Raw genomic sequence first — 14433 nt, forward strand, 5'->3', positions numbered from 1 at the left:
AGCAGGTAGAACCCATGCCATTTTCCATTCAAAGGAAGCATATTCAAGCCTCTAAAATGGAGACCTAAGACATACACACTGCGTTGACACGAGAGATATGAGGATGGTAAACATGAATTGTAATCATCCCATACAACAGAATACAGCACTAAATGGAATCTGACCTGCAGGTTATAAACTGTACTAACATACCATCCTCCTATGTGTCCATACCATCTCAGCCGCACAGTCTCATCCTAAGGTATCTCTGCTGGAACTCACTTGGCAATGCTGACTAAATAAAATATGTAAAAATGGCAAAACGTAAGAGGAGAGCTGACATATACAGTTGAAGAGTAACAGAGACATACTGTTATTGAATTCGATTTTTATGTTTTTTTATAGAATATATCAAGTTATCTAAAGCTATTCTTTTCTCCTCACAGGGTTGGCTTTTGAGGATGTTTGAGATGCACATCCAGCTGATTACACTGGTGGTCCATTTGCACACTCTGGGAAGCTCTCATTGCAGATCACTGCCACCAGAGCCAGATACATTGAACTTGACTGTGTATGTGACCACCCAGCTATTGGCTCTGTAATAGAACCACTTTGTCGAATACCTCCAGGCACATCTCCCGCCATGACACCCTGACTGTTGCACTTCTATAAAAGACTGCCACATAAAATGCTTTAAGATATCTTTGATATTCTGGCATCGCATAGCTACACAAAAGAGTCTTAGTGGGTGCCTTCTGAACGATGGGCCTTGTTTGTACCACAGGGACAGCATTCCTCCTTTCATAAACCCATCGTGTTTCATGACTGGACTACTGGAGTGGAAGCAGGATGAAATTGAAAATCTCTTTGTTACATCTCAATGAAAAGAAAACAAGCATTTGTAATGCAGTAGGTCTCGCATTGACATTATTTAGAGTTATTGACAATGTAGATGATAATGTATTTTTTCTTTTTTAAAGCCTACCTATGGGAGGGTTGGCCATTTATTGAGCGGAGCAGTGCCCCCACATACCTGCAATTGTGGTGGCACGTTGATGTGGGGAGCGAGGATGAAGCGCTTTGGCCATTTAGCGTAACATTTCTAAGTGGATGATGTGCCGCTGTGATGAATTGGTGCTGGGCATAATGTTTATTCCCAGCCTGTGTTGTGCTGCGGCTGTGGCACCGAGGTGCCAATGGCAGAACATGGTGGGATGCGGGAAGGAGGGTAACGAGGATGCAGTGCCATTGGATGGTTGGGGTGGGGTCGTTGCGTTATAGTGGGAACAGTGATGCGTTGGGTGAGTGGTACAATGGGGCAAGGTTCCATATAACCATGGTGCCAATGGTGGCGTTCAAGAGAGCTTGGACAGAGAGGCAAGAAGGAGCGCGCTGCAGGTGGACTGCAGGGGAGCCTGGAGGTGGTTTGCGTGGGTGGTTGGGGAGCAGACGGGCACTTTTGGGAAGGGGTGGGGGAGCTGGTGGCGTGAGGCAGTGGGGATGCAAGGGGCGGTTGCTGCGGTCCCGTGTTGTTATGTTACCCATGGGCACTTCGAAGCGCTGGGCGATCCCAGGAGTGAGGGATGACGGTTGCATATTAAGTGTATTATAAAGTGGGTCTGGCATTTATGAACCAGAAGCGTTAGTACATCTTTGCTATACGAGGGCATGGAGCCGAGTTGCACAGGGGGAGGGATTAGGGTTTGCAGGAGAGGACAAGCTCATGACTATTCCCTAAAGCAACAACTGATGCAATTGGATGGCTGTGCGTTCTACTGATAGGCTACAGCAGGCTTAAGCTTGCAGGACAGCGTATGATTGTCTTCAAGTATACCCTAGGAAATGGCTGCACTGGAGTCACCACCAAGCACCTATTAGAGACCGGTGTCTTAAAAAAACAAGAGTAACCAAATAGAAAAAAAAATAGCGGACCACTATTTTCTGTTCTATTTGTTTAGTTTGGCAACAATAGTGGCTCCCGCGCTTTACTTTAACATGGTTAAAGGTCAAGCGGGGGTGCCGCGATTGCTGCAAAAGTAAAGAAATAGAACAAAAAATCTATTTGTTTAGTTTTTCAACACTCGTGGCACCCGCACTTTACTTTAGTTAAGCGCAGGTGCCGCAAGTAGAGCACGGGTGCCGCCAAAGTGAAAAATAAGTAAATAAATAAGTGTATACATGCACGCAGCTTGGCACATTACATAGTGAAGTCACTCATCATACGTAAGTTAATACAGTGTGTGAAATACATTGAAAACAAGCGGTTGCCATTGCGCAAAGGCAGCCGCTTATCATTTACAAACAAATGTTAACAAATTACTGAATCGCTCTCTACAATTTGCTTGATACAAAATGAGTTTGCTGAAAATACGAAATTATATCACACAACCTTAACGTTATAACACGCTTCCGAATGCAAGCCTTCTTATACAAAGCAGGTTTAGAAATAATACTTAGTACCAGCAGGTGCCTCCTAGCAGTGACTGTTGCCCTTCTCCTCCTCCTTATCCCACAAAGAGCTGCCTGACACACACTCAACCATCAACAAAAACAACCAGGAGCCCCCCGCCCCCCATCCCGGGGGGTTTAAGTGGGCCGAGCCTCTTGCCTTCTCGGATTATCTCATGGTTACTGGGCAGGTCTCGGAGACTCTCAGCAGAGTCTGGGAGAATAATGCATCATCATTTCAAGGCAAACATATGGCTCGGGGCTAAGAAGAGGAAGCATTTGAGAAGCAGCAACTTACACTCCCAACAGGGAAATATCCACACCAGAGAAAAAATCTAGAACAATTGAACAACTAAACCTCACACCAGTAAACTGACCGAATACAAAAGGCCCTGCGCTACAACGTGCTTTTGTGACTGCCCCATTCTTATAGTCATTGTGTGTTGCGCAGATAGTACAATGCAATGACAGACGAAAGCATCAAGGAGGTGAATGGTGGGGTAGGGAGTATGTTGACAGTAGGGAAGGACAACGACAGACAGTACCCTTCCTGTGGTGTAACTGAGAAGGTGGTACACTAAGCACAGGCCACAGATAAGAACAATGGGGGAGGTGTCTAACGAATGGGCATCAGATGGGCAAATGGAAAGTCCTCCGGGTGTAAGGAAACCCAGTAGATAGGATGCACTGGGTAAGAGCAATATGGGTTTCAAAGGACAAACAGAGCAAAAACTACAGTCCCAGAAGGATGCAGAAAGGCCAGGGTTGGTGTTACATGTGAGGAAGAAAAGGCTCAAACAGGTAAAAGAGCCACAGCTGGGTTCACTGCGGTTGGGAAAAACACAGTGTATATAGCAAGGGCGGAATCAAAGCAGTGTGTGGTTATGATAACAGTGTTAGGTATATTGCAGAGTATGGCTATTACGTAGGAAAGATGGCACTGGCCATTGGTTAACAGGGAGAAAGAACAGGAGGAAGAGAGAAGTACTAAGTCCAGAAGTAGCTTGGCAGGGTTTGAGGTTGGCAAATGTTGTGAGTTAGGTCAAGATGGAGATTGTGAAGTATTGAGTGCTGAGCAGGATTCCACTGACATGAGAGGTGGGAGACAGTGAGGACTCCATAGATAGTTGCTAGTGGTGAAGGTAAAACGTTGACATGGGTAAGGACAAACAAGAGTTATGGGTGAGGGTACACAGACCATGAGTAAGAGTGCACACCTGACAGGCGAGAATCAGCTAGGGATGAGACAGCAGTAGCAGGTGAGTGGTAACAGGTGATGGTACACATAACCGAGTAATGAGTTGTGTGGTGTAGCAAGCAAGAGACGGGTGAGGGGCAGGCAGGTGTTTCAGGCGGACACGTTGTAAAAACACACGAGATCAGGAAGGAATGCACAGGTGAGAATCGAAAGTGTGGCGTGGAAGAAGTGGTGACAGCTGATGGGCTCCTGTCAGGATAGAAATGTTAAGGTTATACATGTGACGGGTCGGCAAGGGCACATGTTGGGTGAGGATGTAGAGGACGGACAGAGGCGAGGGTTCATCAGAAGCAGTGCTGACAAGAGGAAGTGTTGAAGGGGCATCCAGTAGTGACAGTACTGGACTGTAATCCTGGTCAGGGTATGAGTGGAGTCCTGCCGCCCCTCTCTCTTTCTCTTACCTAGCACCACCTTGCAGGCTTTCCACAGCTGTGAGTGGTGTGCTTTCTTCACCTCCTTGTCTGCAAGGATCTTCTCCAGGGCATGGGTCAGGAACATGTTCTTGGTCTTTTGGCCCTCATGCTTGGGCACGGCGGGGCTGCGGTTGCTGGGCTCCTGCTTCCTGCAGCCCCAGCCTCCTCCTCCGGTGCCTTGCCCTCGCTCTGCGGCGGCTCCACTCACACCCTGTGAAGGTGGGCGCTTGCTACCCTTACCGCCCACCCTGGGCCATGCCTGGCTGTGTGCACACCGGGGTCAAACCCTCTGCTGCCCGGGCTTCATGGGGCATTAATGGCACACGGAAATGGCCAGCTCCACCATCAGCAGCGACCTGCACTCGCCATGTTGGCAGGAAGCAATGTCACACACACAGAGCCTAGCGGCAGCCAGGGAGCGCACCAGCCGGAACAGGAGGGGGAGAGCCCAGGAGAAAGGAGAGGAGGAGAGAGGTGAGAAGAGGGGTGGGGGGATAGGAGGCGACGAGGATGAGGTGGAATACAAAACAGGGTTAGGATGAGGCTAGAAATAAAGATGAAGGAACGAGCAGAAAACAAGCTGTTGCCATTGCGCAAAGGCAGCTGCTTGTTTATATTTGCATCCTGCTCTCACTTTAAGCAGCCATGGTTGGTAGTGGGAGTAGCTGCCGGGCGGTGACGTGGGGAGGAGGAGGGGCAGGGTGGGGGGTAGTAAACTATGGATTACGGAGGTTTTCAGGTAAGTACACATATAAATAAATAAAACAAATTTCGTTGCATGCACTGCATCGCATTTGGGGATGCAGTGCGCGCAACAAAATTAATTTTATTTAGTTATATATGTATACTTACCTGAAAACCTCCGTAATCCATAGTTAACTACCCCCCACCCTGCCCCTCCCCCTCCCCACGTCACCGCCCGGCAGCTCCTTCCACTACCAACCGCGGCTGACTTTAAGTGAAAGCCCAATGCGAAAATTAACATGCGGACACCCTTGCCAAAGGCGAATAATAACAAGACTTCAGAAACATGATCAGTCACTACACGCCTTCTTTAGATGAGAGATACCCTCACGACAGCTGTCAAGCAAACGATCCAGTCCGGATGGGCCGTCCCAAAAGGAGACATGGCGGTAACAAAGAAGCCTCATTTTCAATCGGAGGTTACCGTTTAGCATAAACGATGACACCAGCCAATGAAAATAATGGGGGGGCTTCAAGTCCCCTTCTGAAATCTCCTCTACCACAATATGACTGGCAGAGCGAGCAGCGCATGTGCGCTGCAACACTAGGCGAGACCTAAAAACAGATGCCCGCATGTATTCTACATATGCTGAAAAGGAGAACACCATAAAGTAAAAAGGTTAATCCATGCCAGATATTTAGGACTTCTACATAAGATACATTTCTATACGATAAATTTAATAATCAGAAAGGAGACAATATTTACCTGTATTAACAGCAGCATCATGTAATTTGGTCACAAAATACTAATGATAGATTAAGGACTGAAAGAGGCACACTGTAAGATGAACAGAATTATTCTCATGTTCGGTCTGCAAGGCAAAGAATTAAAACTCAACAGACTAGATGTGACGATAACAAGAAAATGCAAAAAGAAACAACCATGCAAAGGTCTTGTTGTCTGCAACAAATATTCAACACTGCATCAACTGGAGGTGGAGGGGCTGCTTTTGACATTTTTTATTTGTATTAAATAATTATATTGTTTTAAATTTTCAGAATAACAATTTTAACAGACATTGTTTGTATCAAAATATGTGGACATGGCATACCTTGCCTGCATTTGTCCTTGTTACATGTAATATCGCTTTTGAATGTAGGGCAGCTCAGAAATGTTGATTTAGTGTTTCTCAAATTGCTCTTGTAAGGGTCAATTCTGTTGAAAGAGACAAAATAATGAATATCAGTTGTTACATTTTTTTACCTATAAAGCATCTATTTTTATATGAACACGTGTTTCTTTGTCCGCTTTTGCTTTTTTTGGCAATGCTATCTCATTTTAGAGATGTTAGGAACTTCAGTATGAGTTTCATGGTTTACAGTGGTAACATTTTCATATGGCACAGAGATGTGGCTCCGGCAACTTGCTCTTCTAGTCCTGAAATCTGTTCTTGTAGATGCTATCCTCTGACACTAGGTGGATCGCCTGACACAATAGGCTTGCTTCCTGTGTAGTGTTATACTATTTCAGACAGTTGTTGAAACTTCTTGTGACATCATTAGCTCTGTTCATTAGAACTAGTACCTTTGTGCCCTCACCCACCTGTGTCTGCTTTCCTGTTGGACTTTTTTATATTTGTGTTGATGTACTGGTGTGGGATTCATGCAAGGCTCCGACTTTCCAGAGTGCACACATACAAAATAGCCATTAGCCATTATATATAACCATTGTAAAATTCATATGCCTGAGGAACACAACACACAAACACATATATGCACTCTCAGCATGCATGCATTAATACTTGAGACTCATATAATCCCACATGCAGCCATCAATTAACCTAGTCAATCACAGAAGAACCTATATACATGGACCAATATGCAAACGGATGTCAATGTTGATGCTTGACAATCTGATATGGTATTAAGAAAAAGCTTCTTTGTAGGATCTTGGGCAGTGCTATCCTCAGCACTTCATCACAGAGTGTGGTGGGGTCGGTAGTCTCACTAACCCCATCCCACTCTGTGATGACGTTGGGACTGCTGCCTTCCCTCATTGGCTGACCTTAGGTCTGCCAATGAGGGAACGCAGCAGTCCCAAGCCCTCTGAACTGCTAAGGCAGCGCAGAGCTGGCTGAAGGTAAGTGTGTTTTATTTTCTTTTTAAATTGTTTGGCTTGTGCGTGCGTGCATGTATGAATGCTTGGGAAACAGTGTTGTGAATGAATGTGTTTGTGTGTGTGTGAACGTGCGTGTGAATGCATTGCTGTGAGTGTTATGTGTATGTGAGCGCGTGTGTGTGTGTCCCGTCCGGCCCCCTCCCTCCAAAACTTTCCAGGCACCACTGCAGTCATTTATGCTGCTTACTTTGGGCCGGAGCAATATCGGGCAGGGAAACAAAATTCATGTCATCTCCCAGCCTATTGGAAATTGGACATTTTTAAAGCTCCAACCCACTCGGGGAAGACTTTGAGGGTCATTAGGATAGCAGGCGGATCACCACCGCCCGTATGGTGGTGGTGATCTGCCCGCCAAAAACTACAGCCTGCATAGCAAATTCCCCCCACCACATTACCATGACGGGGGGGACCGGTTTTCCGCCGGTAGGCAATCCGCCCGATTGCCTACCGGGCGGAAAAGCTGTTAATATGGTGGCGGTGTCTGGTAGACACCGCCATCCATATTAGAATGCAGGTGGTTCTCGCCATTGGGGGCCCGTAGCGGGCCCCCAGGGGGGTGCACATGGGGGTACCTATGGTACCCCCCTGCAGTTCCATGTACAACATGGCAGGCACCGCGCGATGCCTGCCACGTTGTGCATGGAACAGCACGACATGCCTTCTTGGCATTACGGCGGGCGGTGCTAAGAGCACCGCCCGCCGCAATGTCAGGAATGGCGGGCGCATCCTAATGTCACCAACCGGACCCCCGCACCAATGGCGGGCAGTCACATTCTACGATAGGATCCTAATGACCCTCTTTGTGTTCGCGCCAGTTTGGCAGCAGATTAAAAAATTCTCCAGCCAGATAGCAAGCACTTGTTTCTTTGTCAGCACCCATGCGGGCAGGGAAACTACTGTGTCATGGGGTGGGCTCCCCGGGACACAGCCAGAGAGTCGGCCTCGGGTGAAGTGGTCCCTGGGGCAATTAAAGGCTCAGGGAGGAGAGCTGTGTAGCCCCCTCCCCTTTAATGGACATTTCAGCAGTGGGTGGGCTCCCCAGGGCCTATAATAGCTGAGGGAAGGAGGCCCCGTGTCTCCCTCCCCTATGTAATGTGGCCCCAGGGGATAGGGTCCCAGGGCCTATTATGCCTTGGGGAGAAGGCCCACGTGTTCCCCTTTCCTTTCTTAAACAATGCGGCTCCGTGCCACCATTTCTTTTTGTCAGCAATTCCTCCTGAGTCCTGCGGGATCTTGGCACAAATTGCCATTATTTGTTTTTTTACCCGGGGGTCCCTTCATGGAGGGCAGGGGGCAGTGTATACATAGCCTTTTTTTACCTCAAGACAGAGTTCTAATGCCTTTAGTCCTGTAATGGCTGCGAGCAACATTTTTCTCATGTTGCTGGCAGCCAATCAGAGCACTCGCCTCTTCGTAGTCTGACTCCCGTGGGAGCGAGATGGCCCAAAGGAAAAAAATCTCCCTGAGCCAATTAGAGCACTCTATTTTCAAACTGGTGGTCCCACCCACCAGTGTATACGCAGCCTTTTTTTTACTTCAAGACAGAGTTCTAATTCCTCAAGTCCTGTAATGGCTGCGAGCAACATTTTTGTCATGTTGTTGGCAGCCAATCAGAGCACTCGCCTCTGCGTAGTCTGACTCCTGTGGGAGCGAGATGGCCCAAAGGAAAAAAATCTCCCTGGGCCAATCAGAGCGCTTTATTTTCAAATTGGTGCTCCTGCGAGACTCTCAAGAGACTCTGGCGGACCTAACCATCCAGATCAACAAATATTTCTAAAACTTAATTTCTCAAAAACTACTGAATGGATTTTCACCAAATCACAAAAAGTGAGAATGTGATAGGAAGGTGACAGATGTTGATCATGACTGCATTGATGTAACATAGTTATATATTATGCCAAGACCTGATATTCAAGATGTACCACTTGATTTGGTATTATTCAAGGATGCTGATGTTTGAGAGACGTCCAGGGAAGTTTACGAGCAGCATACGCAATTTGCACATTGGCTTGTAATATGGAGGCTTCATACCTGTGTAATGTAACTTCAGTACAAGGGAACTAATGAATTGCCATTTTACTGCATAGCCAATACAATGAGTGTTACAATCTACACTGATAGTAATTATTGTTTTGGAGAGGTACATGATTTTGGCGAGTTGTGGTCACAGCAGAGTTTCATTACTTCTACTGGGACACCAGTTCAAAATGGACCACACTTTCTAGATTTGCTCTATACTTGAACATTGCCAAAGAATATAGCTGTTGTCAAGTGTGCAGCCAATAAGAATGGTGGTGACATGATTACAATTTGCAATACATTTTTATACACAGTTAGCTACGAAGAGTACGACACTGCCTATGAATCCAATTGAAAATTCAGAATCTTTAGAAAATGTATACGTCTTTGCTTGTGTATCAGTGCAAACACTTGACGAGTTAAAACATGTACTCAATGAAATGTTAGAAGAGGAAAAGAAAAAGTGGGTAAAGGCAGGATGCAAATTAGACCAAGACAATTTGTAAAGATATACTAATGAGAAGTTTGTATTGCCAGATTCATTACTACTGCAGATTGTGAGATTGATGCATGGACCTACATATGTGGGACGTGATGAGATGGAGAAGCTTTTTAAAACACTTATTTAATCCTTATTTCAGAAATATTGCAGAGGATATGTGTCAGAGATGCATGGTATGTTAACAAAGCAATTTGAGAAAGAAAACGCTTATAACACTGCAGGAAAAACAGTAGGTAGATTTTGTAGAAATGCTACCATGTAATGGCCTAAGATATATTTTAGTGAGTTTTAGTGATTATTTGTCTGTTTTCAAAGTGGATTGGGGCATACTCAATAAGGAAATGTGATGCTGCCAAACTATTCTTTAGGGAGTTGATTCCCAGGTTTAACATGACAACTTCAATTGTGACTGATAAGAAAACACATTTTAAGAATGATATCATGAAGATTTTGTGTGCTACATTGAACATCAATCATAAGTTTCATTGTAGATATCATCCAGAAGCATCTGGAGTAGTAGAGAGTAATAATGGAATGCCAAAGAATAAGCTGGCAAAAGTGTGTGCTTTGACATCTCCAAAATAGCTAGATGCCCTTCCTCTGGAGTTAACCAAGCATTAGAGGTACTCCTAATAAAAGGACAAGGTTAAGTGCCCACAAAGTGTTAATCGGAAAGTCCATGAGGGTTTCTGTAATACCATGTGTAGTTCTTGTGATGATTACTTATGAGCTGATCTTGGATTACTGAAAGTGCCTAGATCAGATACAGTATGCTCTATCTCTCATAAAGTGCAACTTGCTACACCTTCTGCAAATACAGAATTGTGTCATGATCTACAGCTTGACAATGGCGCTTCATCAAAAATCATGCAAGAAAGTCCTGCCTTGAGTCAAAGTGAAAGGGCCTGTACAAGAGGATTTTGGTGACAAATACGGTTGGGAAGTGTGGAGGTTTGCCGTATTGGATCCACACATCTCACACCAGTAGAGTGTGTGCTGCTGATGAAGAAACAGTGAGACAATCAATTGACTCACAAAGTCAAAATCAAGTTCAAAAAGTGGATCCAAAGAGGAGACAAAACCAAGAACAAAAAGGTCAAGCTTGAGAAAATGAAAATAAAGCAAACCAAGCAGTTGAAACTCATGAAACTTGAGCAGATCAAGGAAATGATGAAGTTGGAAAATAGTTTCGAGGTGATCTGACTTGAAATGTTAGCTAGAGAAATCAGATCTGAGAAAAGTGGTGAAAAATCATCTAAAGCAGTAAAAGAAAGAGCTGGCAAAGAATATGAGCTGAACACTGGAGAATCATCATCCAAGAGTTTTGTAACACGTGTTGCTATAAGAAGAACAAGAGAGAGAGTACCAAACAAGAAGTACATAGCTCCTGAATAGACATATCTGACTAAGGGCCAGATTTAAATTTTACAGGCGGAGCATTCTCTGTCAGCCTGGTGGAGGACTTAACATCTACCAGACTGAGACTACTCTGCCTGCCAAATTTAGAAATGACCACCAAGCTGGCAGTCATTTCAAAAGCATTGGCAGTAACCACCGTCAGCATTCCATCAATGCTTTTTCAGTTTGGTCCACAGCTCTGCGAACGTGATGAAGCCAACCATCAAACATATTTTAAAAAAATTTCAAACTGGTCATCCTAAATCGAGGTTTTCTTTTTGTAAGTAGAAAAATGCCCACCCTTGCCATGGGAGTTGGGCATTAGACAATTTTCACTGCCCCTTACCATCAGGGCTTTCCTGGCAGTGAAAACTGACCTGTATGCCTGAGCATCTCAATTAGGTAGGCGGACATAGATGTCAGCCTCTGACGGCCCTTAGTTCATTGGGCTGATGGAGGAGTGTAACCATGGTGGCGAAGCACTAGTCTCTACCATGGTTACGTCAATTGTACGTCTGTATCTAACTAGGATAGGCTGACCATTATCTTGGCTATAGAGAAACTCATCCTTACCAGCAAGATATACATCTAGCCCTAAGCTCAAACTAGATAAAAGAGATATTCATATCAAACGTCTATGATTTTTGATTGAAGTGAAGTGACAAATGAACTATGAATTGAACAATGCTTATTGCATTTCCCGTTCAAGAAGTAATCTGTTGCTCTGAATTTTTGAAAGACTGAATTTTTCCCCTCTAGAATTTGTGTTTTTAATAGATTTGAGTTTTGAGAAGAAATAACTATCATTGAATTTTTGCAACTTTGCTTTGAGGATCGAATTTATTTTTGAACGCCTAATTTTTAAAAGTGCTTTCGTAAAAGGAGAAAAGTGAAGATTTGCATAGCTTTCAAAATAATTGTATTACTTCTTATTTCTGTTGTACCTATTATTAGAAATTGGGTTTCTGGTTGGCAGAGGTATGCACCATGTCCAAGCAGGAACCACAATCCTTATCAGGGTAAGCTAGGTACACATTAAACTATTACCTGTGCTCACCCTCTGGTAACTTGGCACAGAGCAGGCAGGTTTATGTAAAGAGACAGTGTGTAAAGTATTTGTGCAACACACACACACACAGTAACACAATGAAAAGACCAAAATAAAGACTCCAAAGGAAATATAGCTTAAAAGTGTATTCAGGAGTTGCCAATGCTGACCTATGAGAGGAGTAGGCGTCACAGTATTGAAAAATTAATTTAGGTGTTTTTACTTACCAGGACATGAAAAACTTCAAAGTACATGTCCTACCTTTTCCTTACACAGCACTCTGCCCCATGGGCACCTGGGGCCTACCTTAGGGGTGACCTATGTGTAATAAAAGGGGAGTTTAAGGCTTGGCAAATGGTTTTAAATGCCAAGTAGAAGTGGCAGTAAAACTGTACACACAGGCTTTGCAGTGGCAGGGTTCAGTGACACAATATTGACACCTAAAATATCAACGTACAAATTATCAAGACACTAATATCGCACGCAAAAATATCAACTACATATACTTACCATAGAAATACAAAAATATTGATAAAAATGATCGTAGTTAAAAAAATCTATATCACTAATATTGAATACAAAAACATCGTAAACAAAAATATCACACTAATTAAATAAACATAGAATTTAACAAAAATATCGAAACACAATATCGACAACATAAATATCATTACAAAAATCACATGAATATCTAAACATAAAATACACACATTCAAATATATATAGAAACCTACTTAAACATACGACATATAAAATAATTAAAGTAAAACATATTTAAAAAAATGTAATTCAAATTCATATTTATAAAATATAACTTATAAGCAAAAAACATCTATATTAAATATAAATTAGAAAACATTTAACAAATAACATTTACTACCATTAAAAAATCATGAAACATATATTAAATGCAAACAACTTTGGGACTGATTACGATATCGGTGGGTCTGTCACTGACATGCCGTTGAGGTGGGTGGAGGCATTGGATGGATGGACTGTCTGTGGCACTTCCGACGGACCATAATCCCCAAATGACGGCAGCTCCGCTGTTGGGAATACTATGTCATTGTCCGACAGCCTTTCCATGTTGGCCTTTCCGAAAAGGAAAGTCTGTTTGAAAATGAATTTGGAGGCCCCTAGCAGGGCCCCTCTGGCTCACCACTACACTACAAACATCCATTTCACTGTGGCAGCTTGTGCTGCGGGCCTTTCGAGTCCACTGCACAAGCTGCATAACGAAATGGATGTTTCCGATCACCCTATGGGCAGTTGCATCCAAATTACGAGGTCGGAACCGCCGACCTATGGTCAAGCGTTTCCAGACTGATACGGTGTCGGGCAGAGACAAGTCCGTAAGAAAAGGTAATCAGCCCCTAATTTTTAAACATTTTGAAACATGTACATTACTTAACATACACAATTTCTTTCCGCAACACGGGACGAAGGTGGGCACACCAGACAGCGTATCTTTTGTTCAACAAACATTATTGCAGCACGTCCAACACTGATGCGTTTCAGCTGATCCCAGCCTTTTTCAAAGTGTGCAAGGCCCACTACCCAGTAAAAGTATAAAAACCATCATCAGCTATATAAAAGGCATACTTTCCTCAGATTGTTTGTCACAGACAAAAGATCCTTTAAATACATGATTCTGTAATATAATTGACATATTTTGTGGTTACTTTTTTCCTCCTTTTTCAATTTTTTTCCCTCTTGATCCCCCCAAAATTTGTTTTCTACTTTTTAATTTTTCACTAGCGCTATTGCCAATTTTAATTCATTTAATACGCATTCCGAGCAAATGGTGATAACTTCTTCAATACCGGGCCATTGCCCAAATTGTGACATCTTCAATGGGAACTAGACAAAAGGCCAATGGGGTTCTTCTCATGACTAGTCCTGATTTTATTTATGAACGTTGAATTTCCTAATAGGTCCCAATCATCAATTTATATTAGGCAATTCTCCTATCTTAATCATATCCATCGTCCCACTACATGTGCAAAATTGCAAAAACATAGCAGCAAGGAGTTCATAACAAATAATTGTTGCATAATGGCTTCATACTAAATCCCGATATAAATATGAATAAATATTCACTGCAGTGTAATATAGCCACTAAACAAATATAACTGTAAACCAACCACTCTCAACTGGTCAAAAATTCTAAGATGTATATCATTTCTGTATCATAAAAATCTTCTCCAATTAATATTAAATAATGCAATAGATATAAATAATCAATCAATATTAATTTGCCACAGCACATATAAAAAGGATTCATATGGATCATAAAAATAGAGCAGGGCCTGTAATTAACATATTCAACGTTCATCAATGAACAATTCGATTCCTGTAAAAAATATTTTTTTCTTCCATATGAAAATCAGATAATAAAAGGACATTGGAGAAGACCGCAACAGTTTACCAATGCTTATCCTACATGGACTTCCATTTCCTCATCTCTGTTTAACTCTGCAGGAAATTTTGTATGTATATCCAGAA

At 43.3% G+C, this 14433-nt stretch overlaps 1 protein-coding gene across 9 annotated transcripts in view; it reads left to right on the forward strand.

Annotated features, from left to right (window-relative positions):
- CD274 (CD274 molecule) overlaps positions 1-888 on the forward strand; it is a 326061-nt gene extending 325173 nt beyond the window's left edge. For all 9 annotated transcript variants that reach the window (XR_014970809.1, XR_014970808.1, XR_014970813.1 and 6 more), the window contains one exon: positions 426-888. Coding sequence is in view for 6 of the 9 variants with exons in the window: in XM_085635085.1 (XP_085491211.1) it covers positions 426-448 (23 nt within the window). In the remaining 3 variants the exon portion in view is untranslated. The remainder of the gene's footprint in view (positions 1-425) is intronic.
- Positions 889-14433: the final 13545 nt, after the last annotated feature.

This window comes from Triturus cristatus, chromosome 2_1 (genome assembly GCF_964204655.1).
Source record: "Triturus cristatus chromosome 2_1, aTriCri1.1, whole genome shotgun sequence".
Lineage (NCBI taxonomy): Eukaryota > Metazoa > Chordata > Amphibia > Caudata > Salamandridae > Triturus > Triturus cristatus.